General features: G+C 35.9%; 1 protein-coding gene across 1 annotated transcript in view; it reads right to left on the bottom strand.

The window, feature by feature from the left end:
• The window catches only part of CAAP1 (caspase activity and apoptosis inhibitor 1), a 25,571-nt gene extending 9,095 nt beyond the window's left edge, over positions 1–16,476 (bottom strand). Inside the window, exons 1-4 of the mRNA XM_015819585.1 lie at positions 16,299–16,476; positions 13,541–13,744; positions 9,393–9,477; positions 5,881–5,959 (exon numbers count right to left, since the gene is read on the bottom strand). Coding sequence (XP_015675071.1) covers positions 5,881–5,959; positions 9,393–9,477; positions 13,541–13,744; positions 16,299–16,421 — 491 coding nt within the window. The 5' untranslated portion in view covers positions 16,422–16,476. The remainder of the gene's footprint in view (positions 1–5,880; positions 5,960–9,392; positions 9,478–13,540; positions 13,745–16,298) is intronic.
• Positions 16,477–16,785: the final 309 nt, after the last annotated feature.

Here is a 16,785-nt window from a genome sequence, read left to right as displayed (position 1 = left end):
AGCTCCTTAAAATCTAACATCCTGACTAGCACTGTTGTCATTGCCTAAAGCCATCATGAAACGGTGGCTGATAAAGTCATAAAAGGACAAAGAAGTAATCATCTGCAAGAAGTCATCAATTCCCCCTGATAGCAGAAAAGAAAGGGAGCAAATCTGCAGGAAACATGTCAATTCAAAGGTCATACCAGAGTGCAAAAAAGCAGTATTTAAACTATTCCTTAGAAAGTCACAGCATTTTACTAAAGCTTGATTGCCTTATAATTCTATTTAAGTCGATTTCTCTTTATTGGCTAGTACAGAAAAATGAAGTATTATTTTCTAAAGAAATAATTAGTGGGAATATGTATCCTAATAAGATCTTATTTGATTCAATCCTACGTATAGTTTGTTGCACATGCCTATCATTGTCAAAAGATAGACAGGGAACTGTTGAAATTCAAACAGACTCATAGATGAAATTTCTCACTGAATTCGTACCAATTGCCACCAATAAAATAACTTATCCTCTTCCCTACAATTTCTAATGTACATTGTTCCTGTCAATTTCCCAAACTCTACAAATCTGAGGTATCAAAGAGGTAGGCTAAAATATTCTAAAAATCCTACAGGAGATAGGGCATCTGGTGAGAATTCTGGGTGCTGAAATCCACAAAACTGGGGGAAAGAATAACGTCTGTCCTATGTCTATGAAGTAGTAAAGGATGGAGTTTATCCTCATCACAACTGTGAGATTAGGAACACCATTTTTCTTTTCCTGTACAGTTGCATGAGAACCATTCATTAATATGAAAGGAAGAAAAACTCATAGTCAAAATCACAGTTAAAGAATTGGCATTATGAATATTGAATTTACCTGATAGGAATGTGCAACCCATCTTTGCCTGCTCTTCTCCTTACTTGACAAATAAAAAGTAATTCAAAGTTTTATATTATTCTGAAATATATTTTTCCAAATAAATATGTAGTGCTAATGGTTCTTCACAATATAAATATTTATATACATGCATGAAAAGTTCCCCACCCACCCAATTTTCAGTCACATCACATCCTCTTCTATATTCAGGATACATAACCGTTCTGTCAAACTAAAAGAGGTTAGGGATGGAACAAAACTTAGGTCGGGAAGGTTAAACAAAAGAAGGAAGTTTCTACTTCACCTTAGATACGATAACAGAACGGACTCTTGTTCTTGTGTAAATTTAATCAAACGGAAAATATTAATATTTTATTCGTGAAGTTATATAGTTATGGACGAATCGTGAGATAAAATAACCTTGATTTATGTAATGACATAATCATAAATAATTGTAATACAATGAAGCACATACAGTAAGTGACAGTTTTCAGAAAAAAATTACATTAGTTTCCCTAGCCTGCTACTTTTCCCTCTAAATCTGATAGGGCAAGTACTTTCAGAATTCCAAGCCAGCTTGAGAATTAGGAATTTATGGTCCCAATATACCTGGAGGGAACCAAGTTGGATAAAGCTAAACTTGATGCAATGAATCCAAAGAATTAGTTTAGAGGTTTCTGAAGGCATAACCTTATGCCATTGAAAGTGCACTATATGAACAATATTGTTAGCAGTAAAATAGTCAAATGCAAAAAAAGGACTGGTTCCCATTTTTTTTAATACGTATGAAAAAGAAGGAAATGGATCTTCTGCTCAAAATCTTTACTTTGGACAACAGTTAAAAGAGAGGAAGGTTTGCGTTTATTTGAAACTACGCAACCTAATGAGTCCAGGAATATAGTAAGCTTATTTACTACCTCAGAGTATTATTGCCTGGTTATCCATACTACCTGTAAGGGATGACAATTGATAATTTCAGTATTTTCTGCATAGAATATCTAATATATTGAACAATGACCTCACCCCAGAGATATGTGCTATTGTTGATTCTCTGAATGGGCTATGACCCTTTGTAGAATGGGCTATGACCCTTTGTAGAAAAAAGATCCATCCTTGACCTCTTAATAAAATGCTTTCCCAGCTCCATCTTCCCAGAATGGCCTTCAGCATTTAAGTCCTAAAGAAGTCTGACTGAAGAATTCAGAAGGACTAATAACCTACAAAACATCTGAAAACAATTACCTTTATGAATGGCAGGCCCACAAATCCTCCAGCAGTGAATCTGTCTAGTGTTACTACCTTCAGAAGCAGAATCTTAAAGTTAATTCTTTCTACATCAGATAGGATTTAAAAGTTCCCCAGCAAGCAGTTTTAGGATCAAACTACGATGCCTCAAAATAAACCCACTGTGTTGGATAAGAACTAAATGTAAAATCCACTTGAGGGTCTATCCTCAGAGAACTGCATAAAGAACCAAATTCAAACCTTTTATGTAGTACTGCTCAATGTTACATTTGCAACTGCTAACACCATTGCTACCATCACAGTGATGATAAGGAATACATTTTAACAGTAATTTAGCCTTTATTCCCAAAACTGAAAAATTATTTCAGGAAAGGCTATTATACAATCTGCAACAAGGAATAGCCTAGGACATCTCTTTAAAATAGCTTTGTACGTTTGACAGTTTATACAGAACTGAAAGAAAAATAACACATTTTCTTAAAGAGTTGATGAGATGCCAACTTAAGAGATTTTTACATGCTTTCACCTTAATGTGAGGATTTCCACTGTACAGTGAGGGGAAACTGTTAAATGGAGGCACCTTATCTGTTGTTTAATTGTCTTTGTACAAAGCAGTAACAGAAAAGAAAGACAATAAAACACACTTGAGAAAACAGGATACAGCTCTCCACAGGATTTTGAAATCAAGGCAGGTTAGTTCAGTTGCTGAGCTTAATGAGCATTTTAGTCATAAAGTTATTTTATATTTATATAAGTCATTTTATACCTGAATTATTTTGTCTAACAATTGCAAAGTACATATTATGTTAATATATATACACAATCAAAACACTCAATGACACAGCAGGTCAAAGTTAAACAAAAATAGCAAAGAGTCTTCTGTTCTTCAAACAATTTTATCATGGAATAATCTTATACCATACTAATTCTGGCAATGTTTTACATGCCACAGGAATCCTTGTTTGTAAAATAACAATAACATACCATAGTACCATACCATTCGCAGGACTTTTACCTATGTCTATCTATTTTAACTATGCAAAACATCCAACGGTACATGCAGTGTTGAAATTATCCCATAGCTGGACATGCTAACAGATCATTGGACTTAAAGTCAAATTGCAACGTCCTTAAAATTGCAGTACCCTTCCAATACAAAGTTAAATACCAACTATTCAAAGTAAATTACAACCAGACTAATTATAGATTTTTTTTATTTATGTTGGCAAACAGGAAAAGAGTATTTGACAATTACACCCCTAGCTTTTTATTTCCTCTTTTCTAACTGAACATAGGATAAAGACTTCAATTTCTCAATTAGATGGTAATGCTATACTCAAGCGCTCCCCATCAGCAAACTAAAAAGGATGGTTGGGCAAAATCTACTTTTATTGAAGAAGAAACTATCTAAGGCAGTGGTGGCGAACCTATGGCACGGGTGCCAGAGGTGGCACTCAGAGCCCTCTCTGTGGGCACGCGTGCCGTTGCCCTAGTCCTAGGCCTTTAGCTGGGTTTTATAAAACCTTTTCGCTTTAGGCCTCCGCCGCCGTGTGCAAAAAAAAAAGGTTCAATCGGTCAATTTCAACTTCTTGCGGGAAAAAAAATCTTGCAAAGTTGGAATTGATTGATTGAACTTTTTAGTCCCACCCAGTCTGCCATTACCACCACAGCCACACCCACCCAATTGGCCACACCCACCTGGCACTCAATGATGCATAAGTGGGTTTTGGGTTGCAGTTTGGGCACTCGGTCTCTAAAAGGTTCGCCATTACTGACCTAAGGGTATAGGTTCCCTAATAATAAAATTCTTTCTTCCTTGAAACGTGCTGCCAAATTTCATTCAGGACTCAAAATTGTTCATTTGGCAGGAGCCACACAGTAACTTCTTTAGTTCTAATTATGTGGCTTGTAGTAGAGGTCATGGAAATGGTTATAGTCAACCTATTTAGCTATGTCATTTTTTCTGACAACTGAATAGTCTGATACAAAACCATCTGGAAGAAAAATGTAGTACCTGGTTTCTATCAACCACTTCAGCAGAACAGTACTGTACATATACTAATAAGACAATGTGTTGTCCAAAACACTATCGCTGAGCAATTCTTTGCTGTCACATACAGAATTTCTGATGTAGGGCTGCACTTGGTCTTTTAATATGCATGCATTTTCTGCCATCTTGTGGCTAAATAGTATAAATCTTAGGGATCACATTTCCCACTTAATTTTTATTTTAACCAAACTAATCCAATTTATAAAGTCATTACAGCATGCCTTTTCACATAAATGAATATTGTTTAAGATTTTAAGGTCATATCACACAACTCATTTCTAATTGGTGACAAAGATTCATTGCCAGTATTTATTTCTGGGAAAATGTTGCTTCCTCACAACCTACTATATTCTAAAAAATAATAATATTCCCATACCTATTTACATCAAAAGACTTTATTAAATAGTGCCTGGTCGCTTTTTACTTTTTTTTAAAAAAAATCAAGAAACAGATAATTTCAAGTCACTTATGGAAAAGCCAGTGAAGGTAAAATGACTTAGATTAGATTGATTTTTCTTCCTTTCCTGCTATGATTTTACAATAGCTCTATAACTGTCCTATTAGCATATGTGTGTATCTTCTGAAGATTTATAACTCCCACTAAACAAGTTAACTATAGGCTTATACTAGATTGGAGGGGCAGAAAGAGAAATCAGATCTACAAAAGATGTATTTTAGCAAGGACTTCAGATAACTCAAAATGATTATTATCTGAGAAGTAATACAATCTCTTTACAAGGGATAATGTTGGAATGTGTACCTTTCTGCCTCCCAGGTGTATCAAAGCAGATTACAATTCAAGATCAATTTCAATACTTATAATGCCATTCCCTGCTATGAATGCAGTTCAGAAAGCAATGACTCCCAACTGGAGACTGCAATTCTATATACCGTACATTCAGAGAAACAATATTAAAGTTAGAATTTACTTTGAAATAAATAAGTTCATTGTACACATATGCAATCAAGAAAAAACTTTTTCTTAAAGGAAAAGCATACCGCACACACGAAGAGGTGATCTATGTATTTATCAGATTTGAATACAGCCGGATTCCTAACAATTCTGGACAGCTGATTAAAATACATGAGGAATAGCTGGATTCTAATATTTGAATCTAGTAGATAGGCAATTTTACTTCTTGATTCAATAGTATCTGCTCAAAATTCAATTAAAAAGCACTACAGAAAATTTAAAAAATGCAAAACTGTATTAGTAGGTAGGGTTCCATTGTGCAAGATCAATATTTTAAAAAGTACTATTTTAACTGAATCACAGCAAATACTCTCAAAGTTACTATTTATCACATTTTAGAAAATAAAAGAAAGCATGACAAAATGTTGTGAAACCCAGATGAAAATACCCTAAAAAAATAAAGGACTGCATATCAACAAAACTATAATGATGGTTAATTCCATGGGTTTCACAACATTTTGTCATGCTTTATGTTTAATTGCACATCCTATGGAGCTCACTGAGGCTTTACATAGAATTTTGCAGGCTTTCATTTCTCTGATTTTTGCAATATCCACAACAGTTGTTCATTTGTCATACTGCAGCAAGATTTCATAAATTTTCACCAACATTTCTACAGTTCATCCCATGTTTTGACAAAGTTTCAGCTGGAATTTTGCTGACATTTTATAAGTATTTCCAACTAAAGCTTTATTACAAGACAAAATTAAAACAAACTATATAAGAACAAATATAATTAATTTATGGGCAATTACTTACTGACTGGCTGGTTCAACTATTGTCTTTTCTTCAGCACCATTGGTCTCCTCATCACTGTCAGAATCCACCCCATCCTCACCTTAAAATAAAATGTCAATATGAGATGTTATGTTTTGATAGCATTTTTCTGTCTTAATGTTATTCACCAATAAATACTGTTATCACTGTCAAGGAAGAGGTAGTCCATCTGTTTCAGAAAGGGGCTTGAAATAAGTAATCTCAAATTGTAATCAGTGAAGGAAATATCTGCATTTTATAGACAGTTGGTAATAAGAGGTACTGCAAGCTCTAAAGGTATACTCTATCCTAGAAGAGTAGCAGGCTGTTTTAAGATAAGCATTGGCTGGCTAGTAGTTGCTCCATATTTATACCCAAGGGAAAAATACCCCACATTTATGTCAGGAGCCATGGTGGCACAATGGTTAGAATGCAATATTGCAGGCTAATTCTAATGCTAGCAGTTTGATTCTCACTGGCTTAAGGTTAACTCAGCCTTCCATCCTTCTGAAGTCAGTAAAATGAGGACCCAGATTGTTGGGGGCAATATGCTGACTCTGTAAACTGCTTAGACAGGGCTGTGAAGCACTATGAAGCGATATATAAGTCTAAGTGCTATTGCTCTTCTTCATGAACAACAACTCTATCATCTCCAACATGGAACCCTGCAGAATCATTGCTAATAAGCATAGGCAGAGTTTTATCTTCGTGTAGTTATCATCTGACCATTCAGAACCTACAGCTGGTCCAAAATGTGGAATCATGGGAAGTTATGGGCATACCTTGACATGCCCATGTTAATCCACCTCTCTATGAGCTGCATTGGCTTCCAATAAGCTTCCTGATTCAATTAAAAATGCTGCCATCTATAAACTTCTTCATGGCACAGAGTTGAGTTATATGCAAACCATTTGTCTCTTATTAATTCTGCCTGTCGCAACATGTAATGAAATGCATGGATAATCTTGAATAAAGGGGAGAAGAGATGTTGCCTGTGAAATTATCAGACAAGAAAGACAGAAGCCCAAGAGTGCTTCCGGTGACGTGAATGCTTCCGGTGACGTCACTGAAGATAGACCCAGGGAAAAGACTCTCCACTCCCCGGGTCCAATTTTCATTTGCTGGTGGGTCTGTCGGGACCGAAAGCTGCCCTGGAGAGGTGGCCACCAAGGGGTGATACTTCGGAGAACACGGGCCGGTGGTAGCCGGCTCGTTGAAGCCAGAAGAGTCCCTGGAAACTTAGAAAGGACCCGCCCTAACAGGTCTAGCAGTTACAAGTGGCAGGCAGGAAGTTGGCATTTTTAGACTTGAAAGATTCTGTTAATGTAGCCTTACAATAAAGTAGATTTAGCTCATCTAGTTGTGTTTCATATATAGTTTACCCGGGAATTCCAACCCAACAAATCCAACAGAGTTGGCAGAAATCAAGTCCTTTCCATCAAGCAATGCTATCTCATGGACTCAGAAAGAATACTTTCCAAGTCATGGTGCCTGCTTACCTCCCCACCGTACCCAATAATTTGATGGAACAGCTTATCTCCCAAAATATGAATGGAGTTCCTGTTGTCCTTTCAGAAAGCATTGAAGAGCTGAGTAAGACAAATCTGAGACATCTTTAGAGATATGTTTTATGGCACTGAATAATTGTCCTCAGTTCTTTTTAAGTTTTGATATTGCATTTGGTTCTAAATTTACTGTAAACTGCCCAGGTATTTTGAATTGCGCAACCATATAATTTGAATAAACAAAAACAATCCTCATTAAGACGAATATAAAAGATACATGCAAAACAACTTCCAATCTTTAATTTGCAAAGTAAGAAAAAGGTATTACATTTGTGAGTAACTCTGACTCTGAAAATATTAATCTTAAATTTCCCCATATTTAGAGAGAGTCTAGCTAGATTTCCCTATATTTGCTAGAAGTGCCTTATCCTAATTATATTATAGACAACTGCTGTATTTGTCTACTGCATATACAAACATTCTTTTTTACTTAGTGTTCATTGGGGATCCACAATTTCAAAAAAGACTCTGCTGCTTTAGGACTATATAAACATATCACACAACAAAATCATAGTATAATTAATGAATGAGGTTCTTTAAATGCCCATATCTATACATTCGGGTCTACTAATTTGGGCTGAGCTACTAAATATCGTAACAATATCCCAGTAATCACATCTACCTTTAGTGGGAGAAGCTGCCCTTGATGCCAAGTAAGGGCACTGGCAATTCTCTACTCATACTGCAATTACAAAGTAGAATTTATGCTTTCTTCATAAGGACAGAGTAAATGGATGTTTGGTGTTTATATTCTAGTCCTATCTTGCTTTCCCTACAGTAACTGACCTTCTCTATCAACATCTGCCATCACTTCACTTCTATTCAGACTCTGACTTTATTTCATCCAAATCATATAATATCTTCCTCAAATCCCAGCACTGGTTTCTCATTCTGTCCTGCAATACAATTTCCTTGTCTTTATCTGTAGGTCTGGCAGAAGATTGGGCTGAAGCTATTTTAATAGACAGGCAATGTTGATGAACAGTTGGAAGATATAAAAATGGGAGCTGCTCTTGTTTCAGTAAGACACAAGAATAAGGGGGAAGATGCTTTTTGCATACTTTGCATGAAAATTCAGTGTTTTTTTGCATACTTTGCGTGAAAAAAGTCCTAGGTTTCAATCCCTGATATTATCAGTTGCCAAAGCTTGAATTTGAAAATGTAGCGATAATTATTGCATGACAGTACAGGTAGTCCTCAACTTGCAACAGTTTGCTTATTGACCATTCAAAGTTACAACGGCACTGAAAAACATTTTTCACATGACATCGCAGCATCCCCATGGTCACATGATCAAAATTCAAATGCTTGGCAACTGATTCATTATTTAAGATGGTTGCAGAGTCCCAGGTTCATGTGATCATCTTTTGTGACCTTCTGACAAGCTAAGTCAATGGGGATACCTTGACGTGACAGAAACGAAAGATGTTTCTTTTTTTCAGATAATGCAAATATATTTAGATACCCATACAGCCAAAATGATCAAACTTTGTAATTCTAAGCAAAGGATATATATTTTGCACTCTTAAAGCAAAGGCTACTGATTCCTTTTGCTATGAATTACTCCATAGTCTGAAGCTCAATAATTAATCTAATGGCACCACATAAAATAGAAGGCTTCAATTCTTGTCGTCTCTAATTCAGATATCTAAATTCTGATTTTAGTAGCTACAACTGATGTCTAGAACGACACACAGGTTTTAATCATATACATATATTTATTTCCAGATCATATATATGATCTGCAGATAAATCCTGCTGAACTCAGTAAAAGTTACATCTGAATAAACATATATATGGTATTTAGTTTTTTACTACAAAAATATTTCTAATTTTCTTAATTGATACAAAGCTGTGTCTTCATCTAGTCCTCATCTAGTCTTCAGTAGTTGTCACTCTCAAATTTTACAATAAGCAATCCAAATTTTAGTTCAGTATATATGATTTTACCTTCAAGAATTTTCAATAACTTCTTTTCCGACATAAGTTCCAACTGTTCAAGACAAAGCCTTTTAATTTCTTCTATAGAACAGTTCTAAATGAAATAAAAAAGAAATGTTTTTATACAATAATTAAAACAAGAGATACTTTACATAAGACAAATTTAAACATGCTTGAAACAAACTTAAAATCTTATAATTACTAATTAAATCTAAACTCACTAAAACAAGGAACAAAAAAGTTGACTTTAAACAGTAATATTAAAATAAAATAGTGACATAAAACAATGTAAAAATAACAGAAATCCAGATATGCATGATTTAGAACTTGAATATTATGTTTTTGAATAGAAGGAATACAATTAAAATGACATATTAACCTAATACATTATTAAATCATGATAAATATTTATTAAACTACTAGCTGTACCCAGCCACACGTTGTTGTGGCTCAGTCTGGTAAAAGCGTGTGTTGCTTTTACGTCCAACAGATGGCGCTGTTTTTCAAAAAAAGCATGTTTTTACCTGTCACAGGTGTGACATCTATATAATATAGGTATATAAAAACACGCGCGTATTCGAATGCAACATTGTGTCAAAATTTCAAAGCAATCGGTGAAGAACTTTTGGAGATTTATGATTTTGAACAAACAAACATTTACATTTTTATTTATACAGATTGATCAAAATATATGTAAGTAATTATATATTCTTTTTATCAATCTGGGTTTGTTTTTAAAATACATATATTGTATTAAATCAGAAAAATATAGTGAACTATGCTCAATATACTAGAACATCACTTGCTCTGCTGTTTTTAGATGATTTTAAAGTGGCTGTTTTAAAATATATATATATATAATCAATTATTTATATTTATTGGCATAATTATCATTATGGATTAAAGACATGTTTTATTTACATGACCAATCCAATAGAATCATAGAATCACAAGGCTGGAAGGGACCTTGGAGATCTTCTAGTCCAAACCCCTGCCTTAGGCAGGAGTCCTTATTCCATCTAAGACAGTGGTTCTCAACCTTTTTAATGCCGCGACCCCAACCGGTCGTAAGTCGAGGACTAAACCGGTCGTAAGTTGAGGACTAAACCGGTCGTAAGTCGAGGACTAAACCGGTCGTAAGTCGAGGACTACCCAACCGGTCGTAAGTCGAGGACTTTCCCTGCCCGGGAGCGTCGCGCATGCGTGGTTCCGCCCCGTGCCGGCCGAGGAGTAGCTGGCAAGCGGCAGAGATGGAGCAGGCCGACCACCAGCTGGCCCAGCTCAAGGGAGGTAAGGCACCCGCCGCAAAACGGGAAAAAAATGGCGGACAAAAAAATGGCAGACAAAAAAAATGGAGGACAGCCTTGCTTGGCGACCCCGTGAAATGGTCGATCGACCCCAAATGGGGTCCCGACCCACAGGTTGAGAACCACTGATCTAAGACAAATGGCTGTCCATTTTTCTTGAAAACCACCAACAATGGAGCAGCCACAACTCGGGAAGGCAAGCTGTTCCATTGACTAATTGTTTTCATTGAAAACAGAATGATCCAGATTGCAACAGAGAGAACTACAGAGAAAACAGAGTTATGTGGAAAAACTGGCAGTTTATATATCAGTGATATATAAAACAGAGAGAACATGCTGAGATCCACATTTGATGCAGAAGATACATGTTGGGATGTGTCTTATACATCAATCGTTGATTAAAGAGAAAAAATGTTTTGGAGTAAGTGTTGGTGAATAATAAAAAGGAACTATGAATTATGTTCAGTAAAGCTGTTTTGTGGTAAAGTTACTATTTTTTTTAAGTCCTAGTAATTTGCCCTTGTCTGAAATAGATTTGGAACTTGCAATCATCACCACAGCTATTTTATGAATGGACATCCCAGGGCAGCCATTCTGGATACTCAAAATTCCAATGTGTTTCCTGGCCCCAAAGCATTTCCAATATTAGAGGTGTACTTTTTTATTGTCAGAACAGTCAAGGGGTCAAGAAATCCCACAAATGTTTAGCATTTCACTTTCTGAAACCACGCCAACAATCTCAACTTTTTTCCTAGCAGACCCCAACTGCAGTCTTCTAAGCAGGCATTGTTTCTGGGTGTTCTGAATTTTTTTTACAATTGCTGATCTGTCCCCTTTAAAAAAAATATTTTAATTTAAAAATATGTTTTAATTTTTAAAAATAATTTTACAAAAGTAATTATTCTAAAGAAAAACTGAGATAGATTTAGGATATCACAACTGAATATTACTACCTTTCTCAGCTAAAAGCTTCATCAATATTCTTAAGAAGCACTGAATAGTAACACCTTAATGTTGTTTCCGTTTTAGTTTTAAATCTTGCTTGCTTCTGATTTTTAGTTAGTTATTTTCAGGAAAAGATGTCAAAAATCCTTTGGGAGTAGTATGTTCTTTAATTATAAATGACTTATTTATAAACTGCCAGGTTGCCACATTCTTATCTGGTGTTATGTCCAATTAAAGAAAATTTTAATATCCCCTTGGAAAAGCTGTAATTATATATTACATTATTCCATATGCCACAGTAATTAACGTTATTTACATTTCCAGTCTGATTTATTCCAAGGACTGTACATCAGCATTTATACCACAGAATTTATTAATATACATCCATATACAAATATATAAACACTAGCTGTCTTTACAGCAGTTTTAATAGCTGAATTATTTAATCCATATAAACCACTACTGAACCATCTTACAATTATATAAGATGCACACCAAATAACGACACAGTGTTTAATTGGCAGGTTAATCAATTACAGCTTACTTGATGAATCAGTGAGAACTTTAATCAGTAAAAAAAAGTCACACTACAATTGGTACGGTTGTAAGACCGAGATAAAGATGTCTAGTTCTGAAGATATTCAACTGTAGGTGTGGTATTGCAATAAATAATAGATAACAAACAGAAAACAGTAATTTCCTTTCAAAAATATATGGTAGGTAAAACCTTTTCTTTTAACTTTTTTTAAAATGTGCACAGTTGGGGAACAATTTGGAGGAAAATAAACTAAAGCCACACCTGACTTCAACTGAGAAAAAGAATGTCATCCACAGGCAGAGAATGCAAAGTTATAGTTTTTCAATAGGAAAAATGCAAGAAATTAAGGATAGTCTGCCCAGGTGATAATGGAGAGATGGTTTAACATTAAATCTTTAAAACTGATTAAAAGCAAATTGGCAAACCCTACATTCTGTACTCTTAATTTCTGGCTTACTAAACCAAGTTATTTTATCCAATTTACCATATTTCAAAAAGGCCCCTACACTGAAGTACACTTTTGAAAATGTTTGATTTAAAATACATTTTCAACCCCAATTAAAGATAGCTAGTAAGTAAAAAGAATGCGTACCATTATTGTGATAAAAAAATATAGTAAGAGTTTTAAATTATTACATTTAATATCAACCTGTATTTAAAATTTTATTAACTTGCCGTATCTCATTTGTGTGCGTGTGTGTGTGTGTGTGTGTGTGTGTGTGCGCGCGTGCGTGCCAAAGATGCTTTTTCAGGAGGCAACTGGATTTTCTTGTTTTCTTTGAAGACATTTCGCTTCTCATCCAAGAAGCTTCTTCAGCTCTGACTGGATGGTGGGGAATGGAAGGATTTATATTCCTTGTAGACAGCTGGTCATTTGCATTCTTTTAGGGAGTCATTGATGCCACTTGGGTGTTTGTCTGTGTCCTCAGGATCACCTGAGTAGTGCAAATGGGTGTGGGGCAGTTCGAAGAAGATGCCTTCAAAGAAAAACAAGAAAGTCGGGTTGCCTCTTGAAAAAACACTCAGATGACTGAGAATCTCCACAGACGTGTATACGCACACATACACACACACACACACACACACACACACACACAAACTCAGTCTTCTCTTAAATGTGACAACATAAATATTCACATGAAGCACTTTTTTTTAAGAACAATTTTAAAAGCTGCATCTTTTTTTAGGCTCATAAATAACTTTCAGAAGTTATTCTTGGCAATGGGTATGCACAACCAGTATACTTCATGGTTAAAAACATGTTTGCTTTTTAATATTTTTTTTAAGTATGTAACGTGTAATTCCAGTGTATTGTGAAGCATCTTTTTAAAAGAATTTGCACAGCTCTACTTGATATACTTCAATACCTTTAAAACATCAGGCAACATCTTCTGCAATTTCTTCTCCCCTATGATATAAAAGCATTGCTGAAGCATTTCCTTCTTGTCCGTAATATAGAAACTAACAGGCTTTAATTGCACAGTCAGATCTAGTCCACCTTCTTCTATGTCACTGGGTTCTTCTACCACATCTTTCTTTTCTGGAACCTGAGCAATAATACACTTGGTTTCCTAAAATAGGACACACACAAAAATAACCAATACAAACTTGATTGACTGTAATATTGTCAGCAAATAAACTATGACAAAGAACTGACAGTTCAGTCTCATGGAGTTCAATATGGATTACTCACAAGTGAATCCATATATCATACATAATTTGTGCTATTACAGGTAGTTCTCGAGTTGCAACCACAATTGAGCCCAAGATGGATGCTGCTAAGTGAAAAATTTCTTAAGTGAATTTTGCCTCATTTTATTATTTTTCTTGCCACTGTTGTTAAATGAATCATTGTGGTTGTTAAGTGAATCTGGTTTCCCCATTAACTTTCCTTGTCAGAAGGTTGCATCACGTGACCTAGGGACACTCTAACCATCATAAGTATGAGTCAGTTGCCAAGCATCTGAATTTTGATCATGTAACCATGGGGATGCTGCAACGGTTGTAAGTGTGAAAAACAGTCATGAGTCATTTTTTCAAGGCTGTTGTATCTTTTAACAGTCACTAAATGAATTGTAAGTTGAGGACTACCTGTACATCAGTAAAAAAAGGAATGAAATTTTTATGAAGTATGTTAACTATGTGACCTTTTAATAAATTTAACTGCAAAATCTAGATTTTACTCTGGAATGATATTATTAAATCCTATTACATCCAACAAGTATGTTCTAAGGATCAGTGAAAAAACTGTCATATTCAGTGGCATTCTTTCCAAGTAGGAAGGCCAAAGTCACAATTCACAAACACATAGAAAAGGCCAACAGACTGTAAGACTATGTATGAATACACATGGAACTGGGATTTGCTTTCCATTAGATGTGTATTATTTGTTTGCTTATTTATTTTCTGCCCATCTTATTTAGCAATTACTCTGGGCAGCTTACAGCATTAAAAACATTACAACCATAAAAAGATAAATATTTCTAAAATGGTAAAAATGAAATTACGATCAAAGATAAAGTTATAATTAGAAGATGGGAAGGAATAGAGCAGGATGCACAGAGTGGGGAGGTGGGATTGCCTCTTAATTCATCAACCACCTCCAGTGTGGCACTCCCCCATTGAGTGGGCACAGCCAAATGATTAGTTTACAAGTGTGATCACCACTCCAAAAAGAAAAAGTAAACTGGAGTGATACCTTGCATCCAACCACTGATGTAATACAGGAGGATATTCTGCAGAGACAGCTCTCTACCTGCCTTGCAGGATTGCTTCTGTGAAATATTAACTTCCACTTCTGTATCCTAATCTGAAATGATACTTTACTGCTGGAAATACAGTAATGCAGACCCTACCAGTTACATCAGACAGCCCCCTCCTCACATTTGCAGGGATAACGTGCTTTTACGATCGTTAAATGTTTTCCTTTTGTTCATTCCTTGCTCAGGTCGAAACACCAGATGCCATCATTCAGCGTTCAAGTTTTATTTGACACACAAGGCAAATACACTGGCAAAGGTTGCAAAGACATTTTATAGTCAGGTGCAAAACAGCTAGATTGCACATACCTACTTCTAAAATTTTCAAGTTTTATTTTCCTAATAGTCACCTGGATGATGGGTGGCATAGGAAATGATAGATAGATAGGTAGGTAGGTAGGTAGGTAGGTAGGTAGGTAGATAGATAGATAGATAGATAGATAGATAGATAGATAGATAGATAGATAGATAGATAGATAGATAGATAGATAGATAGATAGATAGATAGATAGATAGATAGATATAGAGAGAGATAGATATAGATATAGATAGATAGATATAGAGAGAGATAGATATAGATATAGATAGATAGATATAGAGATAGATAGATAGATAGAGATAGATAGATAGATAGATAGATAGAGCCATATTTCTCATGTTCTAATTGGCATGCTATATCTCTGTTGCTGAGCCTTAACATTTGTCCTTACATTCCTTTCTAATGTATGCACTTGACACTCTTGTTTCTGTGTAATAAAAAAGCACTAATTTCCCTTCTAAGATGGCCTACCTAGTTCAGCTTAATATTTTAAGTACTTTCTAAGAATATTTTGCCCTATTAAGTTCCAGAGACTAAAGTAGCTTGCGTGTTAACGGCAGCTGAGGCTTTCCCTAAGCACATTTTTGCTCATGGTTAACTAGAATTTACTCCGTCAACCAATCTTCTGGATTCACCCACCACAGACAGTTTAGAAGCGTTAATAGAACTTCTTACTCAGACAAGATGCTACCAAGCTCCTAATTTCCAGAAAACCAGGAGCCCGGTAGCACCTTTTTCTGAGTAAGAAATGCTATTAAAAGGCATATGATGTGGTGAGCTCACTTCACAATCTAATTACTTGATTTGATTGAACTAAGATACGGATTTTCTTGGCTTTTCTGCTCTTTTTTTTTATGTAATGCGAGTTTTAAGAGATTAAAAACGAGACAGCTACAATCCCGCCAAAACAGACGCGCGAAGAAGGGACAGGATGAAGCTGCCTCTCCCTGTCACGTGGCTCCGATAACTGTATTCTGCGCCTGCGCGATTCAGCCGTTTCCCCTCTTTCCTCCTCCCCCCCCCCGCAAGGCTGACGGACTGTGATACCTCCAGAGGGCCGCGGGCTGCCTCAGTGCTCCGCCGTTTTCTTTCGCTGCCGCCTCCTTCCTCTGGGCAGCTTAAACGCGAGCGGTGTCGCTTCTTCTCCTTAGAGAATTTACGGCCCGTCATGGCGTCCGCCTCCCCGAAACGGTGGCAGTTCCTTTAAAGCGTCTTGAAAAATAAATAAATAACTGCATCAAACAGCCATCTCGCGACTGGCTGGATCAAGAGATCCGCGCGTTACGCTCAGCTGGACCCCTGTCGCAGTTTGATTACGTCATTCTTACGACTTGTTCGCCATAGAGATAGAAATCTTAATTTTTTTATAGAGAGATAGCAGACGAAATCTGACCTATGTCTATGGAGATTCTCAGTCATCCAGGTCATAGTTATCCCAAAGATGCTTTTTCACGAGTCAACTGGACTTCCTTGTTTTTCTTTGAAGACGTTTCTCTTCTCTCATCCAAGAAGCTTCTTCAACTCTGAGCTGAAA

Source organism: Protobothrops mucrosquamatus, unplaced genomic scaffold, assembly GCF_001527695.2.
Source record: "Protobothrops mucrosquamatus isolate PMUCROS unplaced genomic scaffold, P.Mucros_1.0 scaffold956, whole genome shotgun sequence".
Classification (NCBI taxonomy): domain Eukaryota; kingdom Metazoa; phylum Chordata; class Lepidosauria; order Squamata; family Viperidae; genus Protobothrops; species Protobothrops mucrosquamatus.
The sequence above is the reverse complement of the archived record's forward strand: the minus strand, read 5'-3'. Positions and strand labels throughout refer to the sequence as shown.